Source organism: Odocoileus virginianus, chromosome 3, assembly GCF_023699985.2.
Source record: "Odocoileus virginianus isolate 20LAN1187 ecotype Illinois chromosome 3, Ovbor_1.2, whole genome shotgun sequence".
NCBI lineage: Eukaryota > Metazoa > Chordata > Mammalia > Artiodactyla > Cervidae > Odocoileus > Odocoileus virginianus.
The window spans coordinates 38,590,264-38,603,917 of record NC_069676.1 but is presented as its reverse complement, the minus strand read 5'-3'; the positions used below and the strand labels follow the sequence as shown (position 1 = coordinate 38,603,917).

Genomic DNA, 13,654 nt, shown 5'->3' with positions numbered 1-13,654 from the left:
CTAAATGACAGATAATCTTTCTAGTTGACAGTTTATCAACAAAAATTCATTTGAAATTGATTAAAAAAAAAGAAACAAGAAGAAATACAATTAAGGTTTTTCAGGATATGAACTATTGTCTTGTTCTTTAGATCAGTTTTAATCCTTTCATTTAATAAAAATAATATTTTTAATGACTATACAGTTATAAACAGATTTATATTCAACTCCTGATATTCATGCAAAAAGTTTCTCTACATTTTCCCAGGGGAAATTCTCTGAGTTACTCTTCTCAGGGCCCCAATCACCTCCTTGTTTCTCAGGCTGTAGATAATAGGATTGAGCATTGGGGTAAGGATGATGTAAAAGACAGCCAGAACTTTGTCCTCTGTTGGAGTACGCAGAAATCTTGGGCGTAGATACGTGTAAACAAAGGGTGCATAGTAGAAAGAAACCACAGTGAGGTGGGTGCTGCAGGTTGAATAGGCCTTCTTCTTCCCTTCTGCTGAGTTCATGCGATAGACAGCAAGGAGAACACGGCCATAGGAAAATGCAATACCAATGAAGGGCAACAAAAGGAAAAGTGTGGTGCTCAGAAACACTGTGTATTCATAGACCGTTGTATCAATGCAGGCTATTGTCAACATGACAGTGACATCACAGAAGAAATGATTGATGGACCTGGATTGGCAATAAGGAATGGAGAGAATATATGTGGTGTGGGCACAGGAGTTGATAGAGCCCATTATCCAAGATCCTGTAATCATCAATATGCACACTCTTTTGCTGATTCTGATGGGATAGTGAAGAGGAAAGCAAATGGCCACGTAACGATCATAAGCCATAGAGGCTAAGAGCAATCCTTCTGCACATGCCATAGTCAAGAAGAAGAAGCTCTGAATCCCACACCCAATGATGGAGATAGACTTGTTTGCAAACAGAAAATCATAGGCCATTTTGGGAACAGTAGTAGAGATGTAGTTCAGGTCCATGAGGGAGAGCTGGCTGAGTAGAAAATACATGGGTTTGTGAAGACGGATGTCCAGAAAGATGAGAAGAATCATGGAAAGGTTACCAACTAGAGCCATTAAGAAAATGAAAACAATGAGAATAAAAAGGAACAGACCATTTCTTGAAGAGGGAAACAATCCCAATAAGATGAAATCAGTTGATGTTTGATTATAATTTCCCATGGGTCATTCATGTAATTATTCCTAAAGGCAGACACAAGAGTATATAATTCAAGTTTAAAACAATAATATATTTCTATAGTATTATTTTAGTCAGGCTGAATATTGTTTAAAATTTTATTACTCTGTAATAAAGAACTGGAGTCACCTATATTGAGAAAAATTATAATAATGATGAGGTTAAAATGATAAAGAATAGCATTTTCAGAATTGACATACTTGAGCAACTGTACAACATGAGCAGAATACAGAAAAATAAATAATAAATATTTTATTACAAAGGCTTTTCTTAAAAATTCTTAACACCTTCTTGAAATATTTTCTTGAAATTCTCAGTATTGCCTTAAAGTTTCTTGACTGTGAAAAGCAAAGTAAGAGGAACTATTTATATGGAAAGACTAACTAAAATATCAGATTTTACAATAATCAATGTTTTTCTCCTTTAGCAATGTATACTAGAAGATGGAAAAATGTTCCCAACCTAACCATCATAGACACAAAGTGGGATGTAACTATGATGAAAAGAGGGGAAAGAGAAAAGGTAGTTGGAGGCAGTTATATGTGGAAGGGGAAGGTCTTCATCCACTGTGGCTGGAGTGGATATAATCAAGAGATGGTACTTAATGTTTAGTAATTAAGCATGAGACAGCATATTAAAAAACAGATAAATTACTTTGACAACAAAGGTCCATCTAGTCAAAGGTATGGTTTTTCCAGTAGTCATGTATGGATGTGAGAGTTGGACTATAAAGCAAGCTGAGTGCTGAGGAATTGATGATTTTGAACTGTGGTGTTGGAGAAGACTCTTGAGAGTCCCTTGGACAGCAAGGAGATCCAACCAGTCCATCCTATAGGAAATCAGTCCTGAATATTCATTAGAAGGACTGATACTAAAGCTGAAACTCCAATACTTTGGCCACCTGATGCAAAGAACTGACTCACTTGAAAAGACTATGATGCTGGGGATGATTGAAGGTGGGAGGAGAAGGGGATGACAGAGGATGAGATGGTTGCATGGCATCACTGACTCAATGGACATGAGGTTGAGTAAGCTCCAGGAGTTGGTGATGGACAGGGAGGCCTGGTGTGCTGCAGTCCATGGGGTCATAAAGTGTCAGACATGACAGGGCAGTTGAACTGAAACAAATTGAAGCATGAGAAGGCAAGCATATTGATGAGAAATATACAAGTAAATAGAAGGGAAAACTTAAAATATTACAAAATATTTGCCTTGTGGATCAGGAGGAGTGGGTTTATGAAAGCTTGTTTTGTCCTGTAGGTCGCTGAGATCAAGTTCTTGCTTTATTTCAATAAAATAGCTCACATCTACCATTATACTCAATGGTGAAAAATTGAAAGTTTTTCCTTTAAGATATTAAAAAAAAGGCAAGGAAGTTTTAGATGAGAAACTTGTAATTAGTCCACCAAAAATCTGTTAGAATTGATAAAGTTGCAGTTGTATTGATACTCATTTATAATATACAATACTAAAAAGAATTTAAGAAAAATTTGTATAGACCACATCATGAAAAAGAGTAAAATCCCTGGGAATAAACTTAAAGAAGGCAAATAACTTCTTCACTGAAAAATCACAAAACATCGCTGAAAAAAATCGAAAAGACAAAAAAAAAAATGGAAGAACATTATGTGATCTTAGCTTGAAAAATGAATATTGTTAAGATGTAAAAACTATAAGCAAACAACAGGTGCAATTAAATATCACTAGCATAGTGCCAGTGAGTTTTTCAGGCAGAAACACACAAATACATTATAAAATTCTTACAAATCTCAAGATACTAAAAATAGCCAGAATTTGAGAATTCACTGTTTCTGATTCAAAACTTGGAAAACTATGATAATAAAAACAGTATAGTATTGACATAAAGACAGACTTAATGCAACAATATAAAGCAATATAAAACAGCCAAGATTAGGAAAGAAGTTTTGATAGCTTGTATAGACATTTGCACAGAGAAGTGAAGGGTGAATTCAGTGGAGATGAAAGTAATTTTTCTTTTAGTTCTCCTATATTAAGATGTCTCTAAAGTTTTTGGACCTTACATTTTATGTGTGGCTGTTCAGTAATTTCAAAGTAATGTTATGTTTGCATGTAACTATTTATTTGCCAGTTTTGATTATATTAATCTGTTTTTTTATAAATTAAATGGAATATGTTTAGTTTAATAAAAAATATGGAAATAAAAATATCATCTATGTGGGAATTATCTTTAGGTACTACATATTTTCAATTGTTTCCCTTCAGATGAAAAATCTCATTGAAGTATGCAACTTTAAATTATTAAAGTACATATTGAAAATAATGATATTACTGTTAACAATCTACCCTTCAAAAATTCTCCAAAACATTTAAGAGGAAAGAATATTTCTAGACTCCTGTGAGGCCAGCATCACTATGATATCAAACTCAAAAAAATCACAAAAAAAATAAAACCTCAGGCCCATATCACTGATAAACATTGATGGAAAAGTCCTCATCAAAATATTAGCAAACCAAATTCAATAATACATTAAAAGGATCAAAAATCATGGTGAAGGAGGATTCATCACAGGGATGAAACTGAAAAATTACTTCAATATCTATAAATTAATTAATGCAATACTTCACATTAACCAAGTAAAAAAATAAAAATTATATGATCATCTTTGTAAATGCAGAAAAACCTTTTGATAAAATTCAACATCCACTTATGATAAAGCTCTCCAGAAATGGTGCACAGAAGGAACATACCTAAGCATAATAAAGGCCATATATGACAAACTCACAGCTAACATAATACTCATTGTTGAAAAGTTGAAAATATTTCCTCTAAGATCAGGGCAAGACAAGGATGTCCACTTTCACTTTTATTCAGCACAGTTTTGGAAGTCCTAATCCCAGCAACTAGATAAGAGAAATCAATAAATGGAATCCAATTTGGAAAAAGAGAAGTAAACTGTCACATCAATTTGCAGATGAGTTTCTAGTATGCGTGGGCTTCCCAAGTGGTTAAGTTGGTAAAGAATCCACCTGCAGTGTGGGAGAGCTGAGTTCAATCACTGGGTGGGGAAGATGCTCTGGAGAAGGGAAAGGTTACCCACTCCAATATTCTGGTCTGGAGAAGTCTGTGGACTGTATAGTCCATGAAGGATGCTACCAGAAAACTACTGGAGCTTATCAATGAATTTTGTAAATTTGTAGGATACAATATTATTACATAGAAATCTATGGCATTTATATATTCTAACAAATATCAGAAAGAAAAAATAAACAATCCCAATTACCATCTTATACAAAAGAATTAAAATCAAGGATAAACCTACATATGGAGATAAAAGAACTCTGCTCTGAGAACTATAAGGCACTGATGAAAGAGATTGAAGAGGACACAAATGGAAAAATATATCAGGTTACTAGATTGGAAAATCAATATTGTTAAAATGATCACACTACCCAAGGCAACCTACAGATTCAATGCAATCCCTGTCAAAATACCACTCATATTTTCCACAGATCTAGAACAAATTATTTTCAAATTTTTGTGAAGAGATGAAAGACCCCAAATAGCCAGAACAATCCTGAACAGAGTTACAGGAATAAAGCTCCCCAACTTCACATTATGTTCTGAAGCTACAGTCATCAAAGCAGTATGGTACTAGCACAAAACAGACACATAGGTGAATGGAACAGGTTAGAGAGTCCAGAAATAAGCCCATGCACTAATGATCTATAACAAAGGAGGTAACAATATACAATGGAGAAAAGACAGTGTCAAAATAAGTAGTGCTGGGAAAACTGGATAACTAAACATAAAGAAAAAAATAGAACATTATCTAACACCATGTAAAAAAATAAACTTTAAAATGGATAAAATATCTAAATATATGACCAGATGATATAAAAATTCCAGGAAAAACAGCATGATTTTTAAATTCATCTCCTAGAGTAAAGAAATAAAAGCAAAAATAAGCAAATGGGACATAATTAAACTGAAAAGCACTTGCACAGGAAAGGAAACATTCAATAAAACTAAAAGACAATCTACTGAATGAGAGAAAATGCTTCCAAATATATGACCAAGTCTGATACTGTAAAGAACAATATTGTATAGGAACCTGGAATGTTAGGTCCATGAATCAAGATGAATTTGAAGTGGACAAACAGGAGATGGCAAAGTGAACATTGACACTTTAGGAATCAGTGAACTAAAATGGACCAGAATTCCTCTCTACCAGCTGTCACAAGGGAAGCCCAAGAACACTGGAGCGGATAGCCTATCCCTTCTCCAGCAGACCTTCCTGACCCAGGAATCGAACTGGGGTCTCCTGCATCTCAGGAGGATTCTTTACCAACTGAGCTATGAGGGAAGACCAATAGGCAGATTATAGATCTTCATTCATTAATTTATGAACCTTGTAAAACTTGTAGTCTTATATTTTTGCATTGGTGTTCTCATATTTGGATAAGTATTCAGTATTTCCAGTTTTTATAGACTTAATCTGAGACAGAAAGCCTTTAATCAGTCATGCAGCCAGAGAATTTGGGTAGGTAAGTATCATGAACCAAGGGTAAGTTTATTCACAGGGTTCTGGGCCATTGTGCTTGATATTTGAGTGTATATGAAAATTGGATGATCGCTTGACTTTTGCTAACCCATGGGAGAATAAATCTCTCTCTGCACTGTGCTTCATGATACTGGGGGAAGGAGTGACTCGGGTAGAGTTAAACTGTCCCTCCTACCCAATATAATATGTCTTTTCTCATTTGTGTGCTCCACATGAGTGCTGTAATCTGTCACGTAAAATCCAGAGGTCTAGTGAAGTTATGTCTGTGCCTGGATGGTTATTTATACCCATGTTGGGCACAAAAGGATGCAGGTTGCAATAGTCTCTTCTATTCCACCACATCCTTTAGACAATAACTAAGTGTAAACACAATAAACATCTGTTCAGTAAGAAAATTACTGAGTCTCTCAGAAAATTTCATGTGCTAGCAAACACAGGGAATAAATTGATGCTGAAATAAACATATGTACTCCATAAAGAGTGCAGTGAAAAGTTTAAAAGGTACTGAGTGGCACATAACTCCAGAGGAGGCACACAAAACCAAGAAGAGCATGAAGTCATGCATTTCATTTATCCTAAGAGAAAAATGAAGAATATAGAATTGAAATAAAATTTTGAGTTGTGTATTATATTTTTTCTCCAATTTCAATTCAATTTGATTATTTTGTAAATCTTAATGAATAATAACATTTACATATTTTGAAAAAGAAGTTCCATTCTGTGTACCCCTGATGAAAAATATAGGTGAAATATTGTTATAAACACTATAAAATATTCATGAATCATAAAACATTGCTATAAAAGGTAATAGAATATGGATGAGTCTTTAGCTTTTATAAATTGACATATATGTGGTAAGATTTTTTGCTAATAAATTAAGCTAAAATTTAAAAAAGAAATCAACAGACTCATAGCCATAGACAGCAGACTTGTGGTTGCCAAAGAATATTGGGACTTATGAAAAAGAGAGAAAGGATACAGCTTTTTTTACATAAATTACACTTGATTTCAAATTTTAGAACATTGAGAAATGTGATTTATCCAGCCAAATGATTTTATGTTAGAATACTGGATAGCAGACTGAAGATACAGGAAGTTGTATACTTGATTCATTGTGACTTATCACATTTTTTAAAGCAACTACCTTCAATTTAACATGAATAGAACATACACTTTTAGGCAGGAAGTTGTGCAGTGTGATCCTGTGGATGTAGGGATGCACCAACTGAAAGGAGGTGATTGCTTATCACATTGAGGAAAATAACACTATCAACGTCTATTTTAGTTAAATAATTCCAAAAAGAATTTCAAGTCAGTCTGGGTTTTAAAAGGAAATAGAAGAGAAAGAGAGACTTGTGCTGGGAGACTACAGTCATAAACACAGTCATCTTCAGATTTTTCTATTCTGTGATAGTAAGTGACAATGACAATTGAGATCATCCCCACAAAGTCACCTTTCCAGAAATGTGAAAGATGCAGGACCTTTGAGGTGACAGAGTGAAAGATTATCATGTATTATAGCCATCACATTGTGCTTATTACTGAATTGTACTGATGGCCTTGATACTATACAGCCCCGTGTCACATTAGATCATCAAGTCCTAGAGGCACTAATGCTTGTCCACTAGTTTCAAAACTAATGATAGGTGTCTCTTTCTCTGTCTCCCTCTCTCTTTATGCCTTTCACCCTGTCTGTCAAAACAGGATCAGATGAATTACTTTTGGACTAATCAAATAATAAAGACCAAATTATGTTTACTTTCTCCACCTTCTATGTCCTTTTATCCAGAAATTATATTAATATCTTAAAAAAAAAACTTCTCATGTATCCCTTTTTCTCACTGATAATGACCTGAGTCATGGATAATGAGGGACCACAGGACCCCTAGTTAGGCACAAAATTTAGAACCCATTTATTATTTTTAAAAAGATTTTCTTTTGATACTTTTTAAAGAGCAGACATTTCAGTATCTGTGATGTAATACAAATATTCACTTCCCTGCCTGACTCATACCTTCAACCAGGATGGAAGCCTACACTATGCACTAGGTTATTTATTTGCATGCTTTAATTTGGAAGTGAGTAGCTCAGAGAACTGGTGTAAGGGCACAATCTCTTAGTGAACATGGATACAACATAAATACATTTATGAAGTTTCTGGAGAAGCCTACATTGTGATTCTGATGCTGTAAATGACACCCAAGAAGGAAATAGCACTCTCTTCACTGATCCATTCTCAGGCTCATTTTAGACATGTCTCATAACTGTAGAGTTTTCAGACATAATTAATTTCTGAGTCAATTTCTCTGTTTCTAATTAAGGAGCCTAGCTTAGCAGATACAGAAAGCTACAAATACATTTTACATCATGCTTGTGATTTTTTTTCTGAAGTGAAACACAATAAAAATTATCTCTCTAGAAACACTTAAGTTCAGTAATTCAGAGGAAGCCGAATACCTACATATGAAAATATAGTGCAAATGTATATCTGATACAACAGTTTATCAGGTGGCTAAGAAGATGTTAGGATGATAGTACTGATACCTAAATGTAAACACTCCTGCTGTAACATCTATACATAAAAAAAACTTTTATGATAAAACTGAACATTGGGGAGACATAAAATAACTAGGGAAAATAATGATAGACCATTTAAAACTTATGAGATGCTTAATCAGTCCATAAACATGAAAATTTATAATTAGCAGCAGAAAGCAATACCTGCATTTCAATCAGCAGTACATAGTCTGTTTCATTTGCGTGACATTAAGCACCTCCTCTTTGAGAGCTAATGGTTTCTCCTGAAACTATGTCATTGCATTAATGTAGTCATAGTTACAGAAGACTACTTAAATGATGTTTAACATCTAACCTCTCTCATGAACTCAAGTTTAACAACAGGGAAATATTTTTGCCGTCTTTTATTGGCACTTTTATCTTTACCAGACATCTGAAAACTGAGAAATGCACAGTGTGTATTAAAGTAAGTCAGTCATTAGTTTGTGTAAAGATACAACTTAAGTGAAATTTTAAGTTTCTTAACATTCATCTGTTGCTTGGGCTCTTTCCTGTGTGGACCAAAGCAAAGAATCAGATTTTATTCCAGAACTATGGAAATCTTGGGTGAAAGAGGGAAGTGTTCACGCACTTGAAACAAGAATTGAAATATGACTCTGTGACCAATCAGCTCCCTTCCACCAACAATTCCCATTTCTATAGATAGGATCTGAATTGTTGGTGGATCAAAATCATCTGCCACATTAAGTTACAAGGAACCATTCTTTCTACCAGTTTTTTGTATGTAAACGTCTTAATATCCATAAAATCATATTAACTTACTCAAAGAGAGATACCTCAAATATCCAATGAGTCATGAGTCATCGCCTCCTGACAAAAGCATATAATCTCTGGATAGTTTGTAGTCCTCTCTTTCACAAACAGATGTGGTTCTTGCTCTAGAACCATATTCTTTTATGGTTTACCACAAGATATTGAATGTAGTTTCATGTGCTGTACAGTGAGAACTTGTAGATTATCCCTTCTATATATAATCATTTGCATCTACTAACCTCAAACTCCCAGTACATCTCTTCCCTAGTCCCCTTCTCCCTTGGGAACCACAAGTCTATTCTTGATTTCTGTGAGTCTGCTTATGTTTCAGTTTTATCACATTTTAGATTCTATATATGTGATATCATAAGTTATTTGTCTTTCTGATTTTTAGTATGATGATCTCTAGTTGTATTCATGTTGCTACAAATGGCATTATCTTCTTTTTTTTAATGAATGACTAATATTCCATTGTTTATATATGTACCATATATTTATCCATTTATCCGTTCATCTGTCAATGGACATTTAGGTTGTTTCCTTGTCTTAGTTACTTACTGTGAATAGTGCTGCTATGAACATAGAGGTGCATGTATCTTTTCAAATTAAATTCCATCCTGATATATGACCAGTGGAATTTCTGGATAGTGCGGTAATATTACTTTTGGTTTTCTGAGGAACATCTACACTGCTTTCTATTGTAGGGGCACTGACTTAAATTTCCACCAAAGTGTAGAAAGATTTCCTTCCCTCCACAACGCCTCCAGCATTTTTTATTTGTTGTTTGGGTTATGGCCATTCTGAATGCTGAGGTGATACAGTGAGGTGATACCTCATTGTAGCTTTGATTTGTATTTCTATAATAGTTAGTGATGCTGAGCAACATTTCCTGTGTTCTTGGCTATCTGTATGTCTTCTTTAGAGAAATATCTAGTTAGATCTTCTGTTCATTTTTTTAATTTTTTTTTCTTTCTTCTTCTATTACTGAATTGTAGGAGCTGTTTATATGTTTTGGAAATTAAGTCTTTGTCAGTCGTATTGTTTGCTAATTTTTTGTCCTAGTCCTAAGTTGTCATTTTGTTTATGGTTTCCTTTGCTATGCAGAAGCTTATAGATTTGATTAGACATCATTTTTTTTTTTTAAACTTCTATTTCTGTACCCTGGGAGACTGACTTAAGAAAACATTGGTATGATTAATGTCAGAGGATATTTTGCCTATGATCTGTTCTAGGATTTTTATAAAGCTGTGTCTTATATTTAAGTATTAAAGTTTTGAGCTATTTTGAATTTATTTTTGTATATGTTGTGAGGATATGTTCTAACTTCACTGATTTAAATGTAGGTGTCAGACTTTCCCAGCACCACTTGCTGATGATTTGTCTTTTTCCCATTTTATATTCTTGCTTCTTTTACAAAAAATTAATTGGCCATAGGTGTGTGTGGGTATATTTCTGGGTTATCTATTTTATTCCATTGATTAATATGTCTGTTTTTGTTGCAGTACCACACTATTTTGATTATTGTAGTTCTGTAGTATTGTCTGAAGCCTGGGAGGATTAAGACTCTTGCTTTGTTCTTTTTCCTCAGGATTGCTTTGACAATTCTGGTTTTTTTACATTTCCACAGAAAATTTAGGACAATTTATCCTAGTCTTGTGGAACATGTCACACACAGTTTGATAGGGATTACATTTAATCTGTAGATTGCTTTATCTTTTAACAAAATTAAATCTTCCAATTCAAGAGTATGGTATATCTTTTCATTTCTTTGAATCATCTTTCATTTCCTTTACTAATGTACAGTTCTCAGTGTATAACTCTATCACCTCCTTGGTCAAGTTTATTTCTAAGAGTTTTGTTTGGGGGTGTGTGATTTTAAAGGATATTGTTTTTTGTTTGTTTGCTTTTAATATTCCTTTCCTGATTTTTCATTGTTAGGGTAAAGAAATGCAACTGATTTCTATATGTTAATCTTGTACCCTGATAAATTGCTGAATTCACTTGTCTGTTCTAGTAGTATTTGTATAAATTCTTTAGGGTTTTCTATATATAGTATCATGTTATCTGCATATGACAATTTGAGTGGATATCCTTGTCTTCTTCAAGATTTTGGCATGAAGACTTTCAGCTTTTCACCATGAATGTTATATTGGCTGTGGATTTGCTGTGAATAGCATTTATAATGTGGGGATATATTTGCTTTGTGGAGCCTGGTGGGCTACAGTCCAAGAATCACAAAAAAGTTGGACACAACTTAGTGACTAAACAACAATAACAAAAGTATCACAATGATTGATTTTTATATGTTGAACTATCTTTGTGAATTTGGAATGAATCACTTTTAGTCAGGTGTATGAGCTTTTCTTTGTGTGCTGGTGGATTTGGTTTGCTTTTATTTTGTTGAGAATTTTTACATCTATTTACATCAAAGATATTGAGCTGCAATGTTCTTTTTTGGTGGTATCTTTGTCTAGTTTTGGTATCAAGGTGATGGTGCGTTCATAGAATATATTTGTGTGCTCATTCCTCTTCAGTCTTTTAGAAGAGTTTAAGAAAAATTAGTAAAACTTTTCTTTTTCTGGGCTTCCTTTGTGGCTCAGCTGGTAAAGAATCTACCTGCAATATGGAAGACCTGGGTTTGATCCCTGGTTTAGGAAGATCCCCTGGAGAAGGGAAAGGTTATCCACTCCAGTGTTCCAGCCTGGAGAATCCCATGGACTTATATAGTCCATGGGGTGGCAAAGGGTTGGACAAGACTGAGCGACTTTCACTTCTTCCTTTGTGTGTTACAATTCACCTGTGAAGCAATCTGTCCTGAACTTCTGTTTGTAGGAACTTTTCAAATTGCAGATTATATTTAATTTTTAGTGATTGGTCTGTTCAAATTATTTATTTCTTCTTGATTCAATTTTGGTGAGCTGTACATTTCTAGGAAGTTGTCCATTTCGTCTAGGTTGCCAAATTCATTGACATACAATTGTTTATACTACTCTCATATATATATTCTTGTGTGTTTCTGCAGTGCAGGTTGGTATTTTTCCTTTTTCATCAATTATTTTATTTTGATTCTCTATGTTTTCTTGGTGGGCAGGGTCAGAGGTTTGTCAATTTTGTATACCCTTGGAGAGGACTAATCCTTGGTTTTCATGTCTTTTTCTGTCATTTTCTTAATTTTTTTCCTCTCTGATCTTTGTTATGTCCTTCTGTCTGCTGACTTTATGGTGTTTTTTCCTCTTTTTCTAATCATTTTAGATAGTAGATTAGGTTGTTTGAGAGTATTCTTAGTTTTTGAGGAAGGACTGTGTTGTTATAAACTTCTCTCTTAGAGGTGCTTCTGCTGCATCCCATAAATTTTGTATGGTTGTTCTTTCCCTGTCATTTGTCTCAAAGTACTTTGAAATTTCTTTGTTTATTTCCTCATTGACCCATTTGCTTTATAGTGGCACGCTGCTTAGGCTACATGGAATATTTTTTTCTCTCTCTCATTTCTTATTCTGCTTTGATTTCTAGTTTTAAGCTATTGGGTTCAAAGAATATACTTGGAATGATTTCTGCATAGTTACATTTTTTCAAGTTTATTTTGTCCCCTAGCATGTAGTCAGTCTTAGAGAATGTTCTATTCTATTGCACTTGTGAAAAAATGTATTCTGTATTTTCCAAAGGGAGGCACTGAAAATATTAATTAAGTGTAACTATTGTATTATGTCATTCAGGATCTTTGTTTCTTTATCTATTTTCTACCTAGAAAATCTGCCTATTGATGTAAGTTGGGTGTTAAAAGTCTCCTAAAGTTATTGTATTCCAATCAATTTTTCCCTTTATGCATGTTAATATTGGTTTTATGTATTTTAATACTCATATATTATGTGCATACATGTTAACAAGTGTAAAATCCTCTTATATTGATGATTTTACCAGTACATAGCATTCCTTATCTTTCTTTATGTCTTTTCCTTTGAAGTCTATTTCACTAACATAAATATTGCAACCCCCACTTTCTTGTCATTTCCATTTGTGTGAAATATATTTTTCCACTCCTTTCTGGTTTGCAACACATCTGTGAGAAGTCAGCTGATAGTTCTATGTGGGTTCCCTTGTAATTATTTTTTTTTCTTTTGCTACTGTTAGAATCTTCTCTTTATCTTTATTTTTTACCAATTATTTATAATATGTCTTAGTGTATGTATGTTTGGGTTCATTTTGTTTGAGACTCTGTGTTGTGCATATTTGGATATATGTTTCTATCTTTAGGTTTGGGGAGTTTTCAGCCTTAGTTTCTTCAAATACATTTTCAATCCCCTTGTTTCTTTCTTTCCTTTTAAAATCTCTATTATACATAAATTGGCATGTCTTATGATCCCACTGGTTCTTTATATTGCTTTAATTGTTTCTTCATTTGGTTTTCTGTGTCCTGTTGTTTTATTTTTTTCTTTCTTTATATATATATATATATATATATATTTTATATAGATATAGTTGACTTACAGTGTTTTAGGTATACAGCAAGGTGATAGAGATATACATATATACACATATTATTTTTGAAATTATTTTCCGTTGTAGATTATTGATGATATTGATATTGATGATAG

At 33.6% G+C, this 13,654-nt stretch overlaps 1 protein-coding gene across 1 annotated transcript; it reads right to left on the bottom strand.

Annotated features, from left to right (window-relative positions):
- Positions 1–233: 233 nt before the first annotated feature.
- LOC110151145 (olfactory receptor 2L2-like) lies at positions 234–1,172 on the bottom strand. The gene has a single exon (XM_020914427.2). The coding sequence runs from the start codon at positions 1,170–1,172 to the stop codon at positions 234–236; it is 939 nt and encodes a 312-aa protein (XP_020770086.2).
- Positions 1,173–13,654: the final 12,482 nt, after the last annotated feature.

Excerpts from the sequence above, each read along its gene's own strand:
- LOC110151145 (XM_020914427.2), bottom strand. The coding sequence starts at position 1,172 with ATGGGAAATTATAATCAAACATCAACTGATTTCATCTTATTGGGATTG.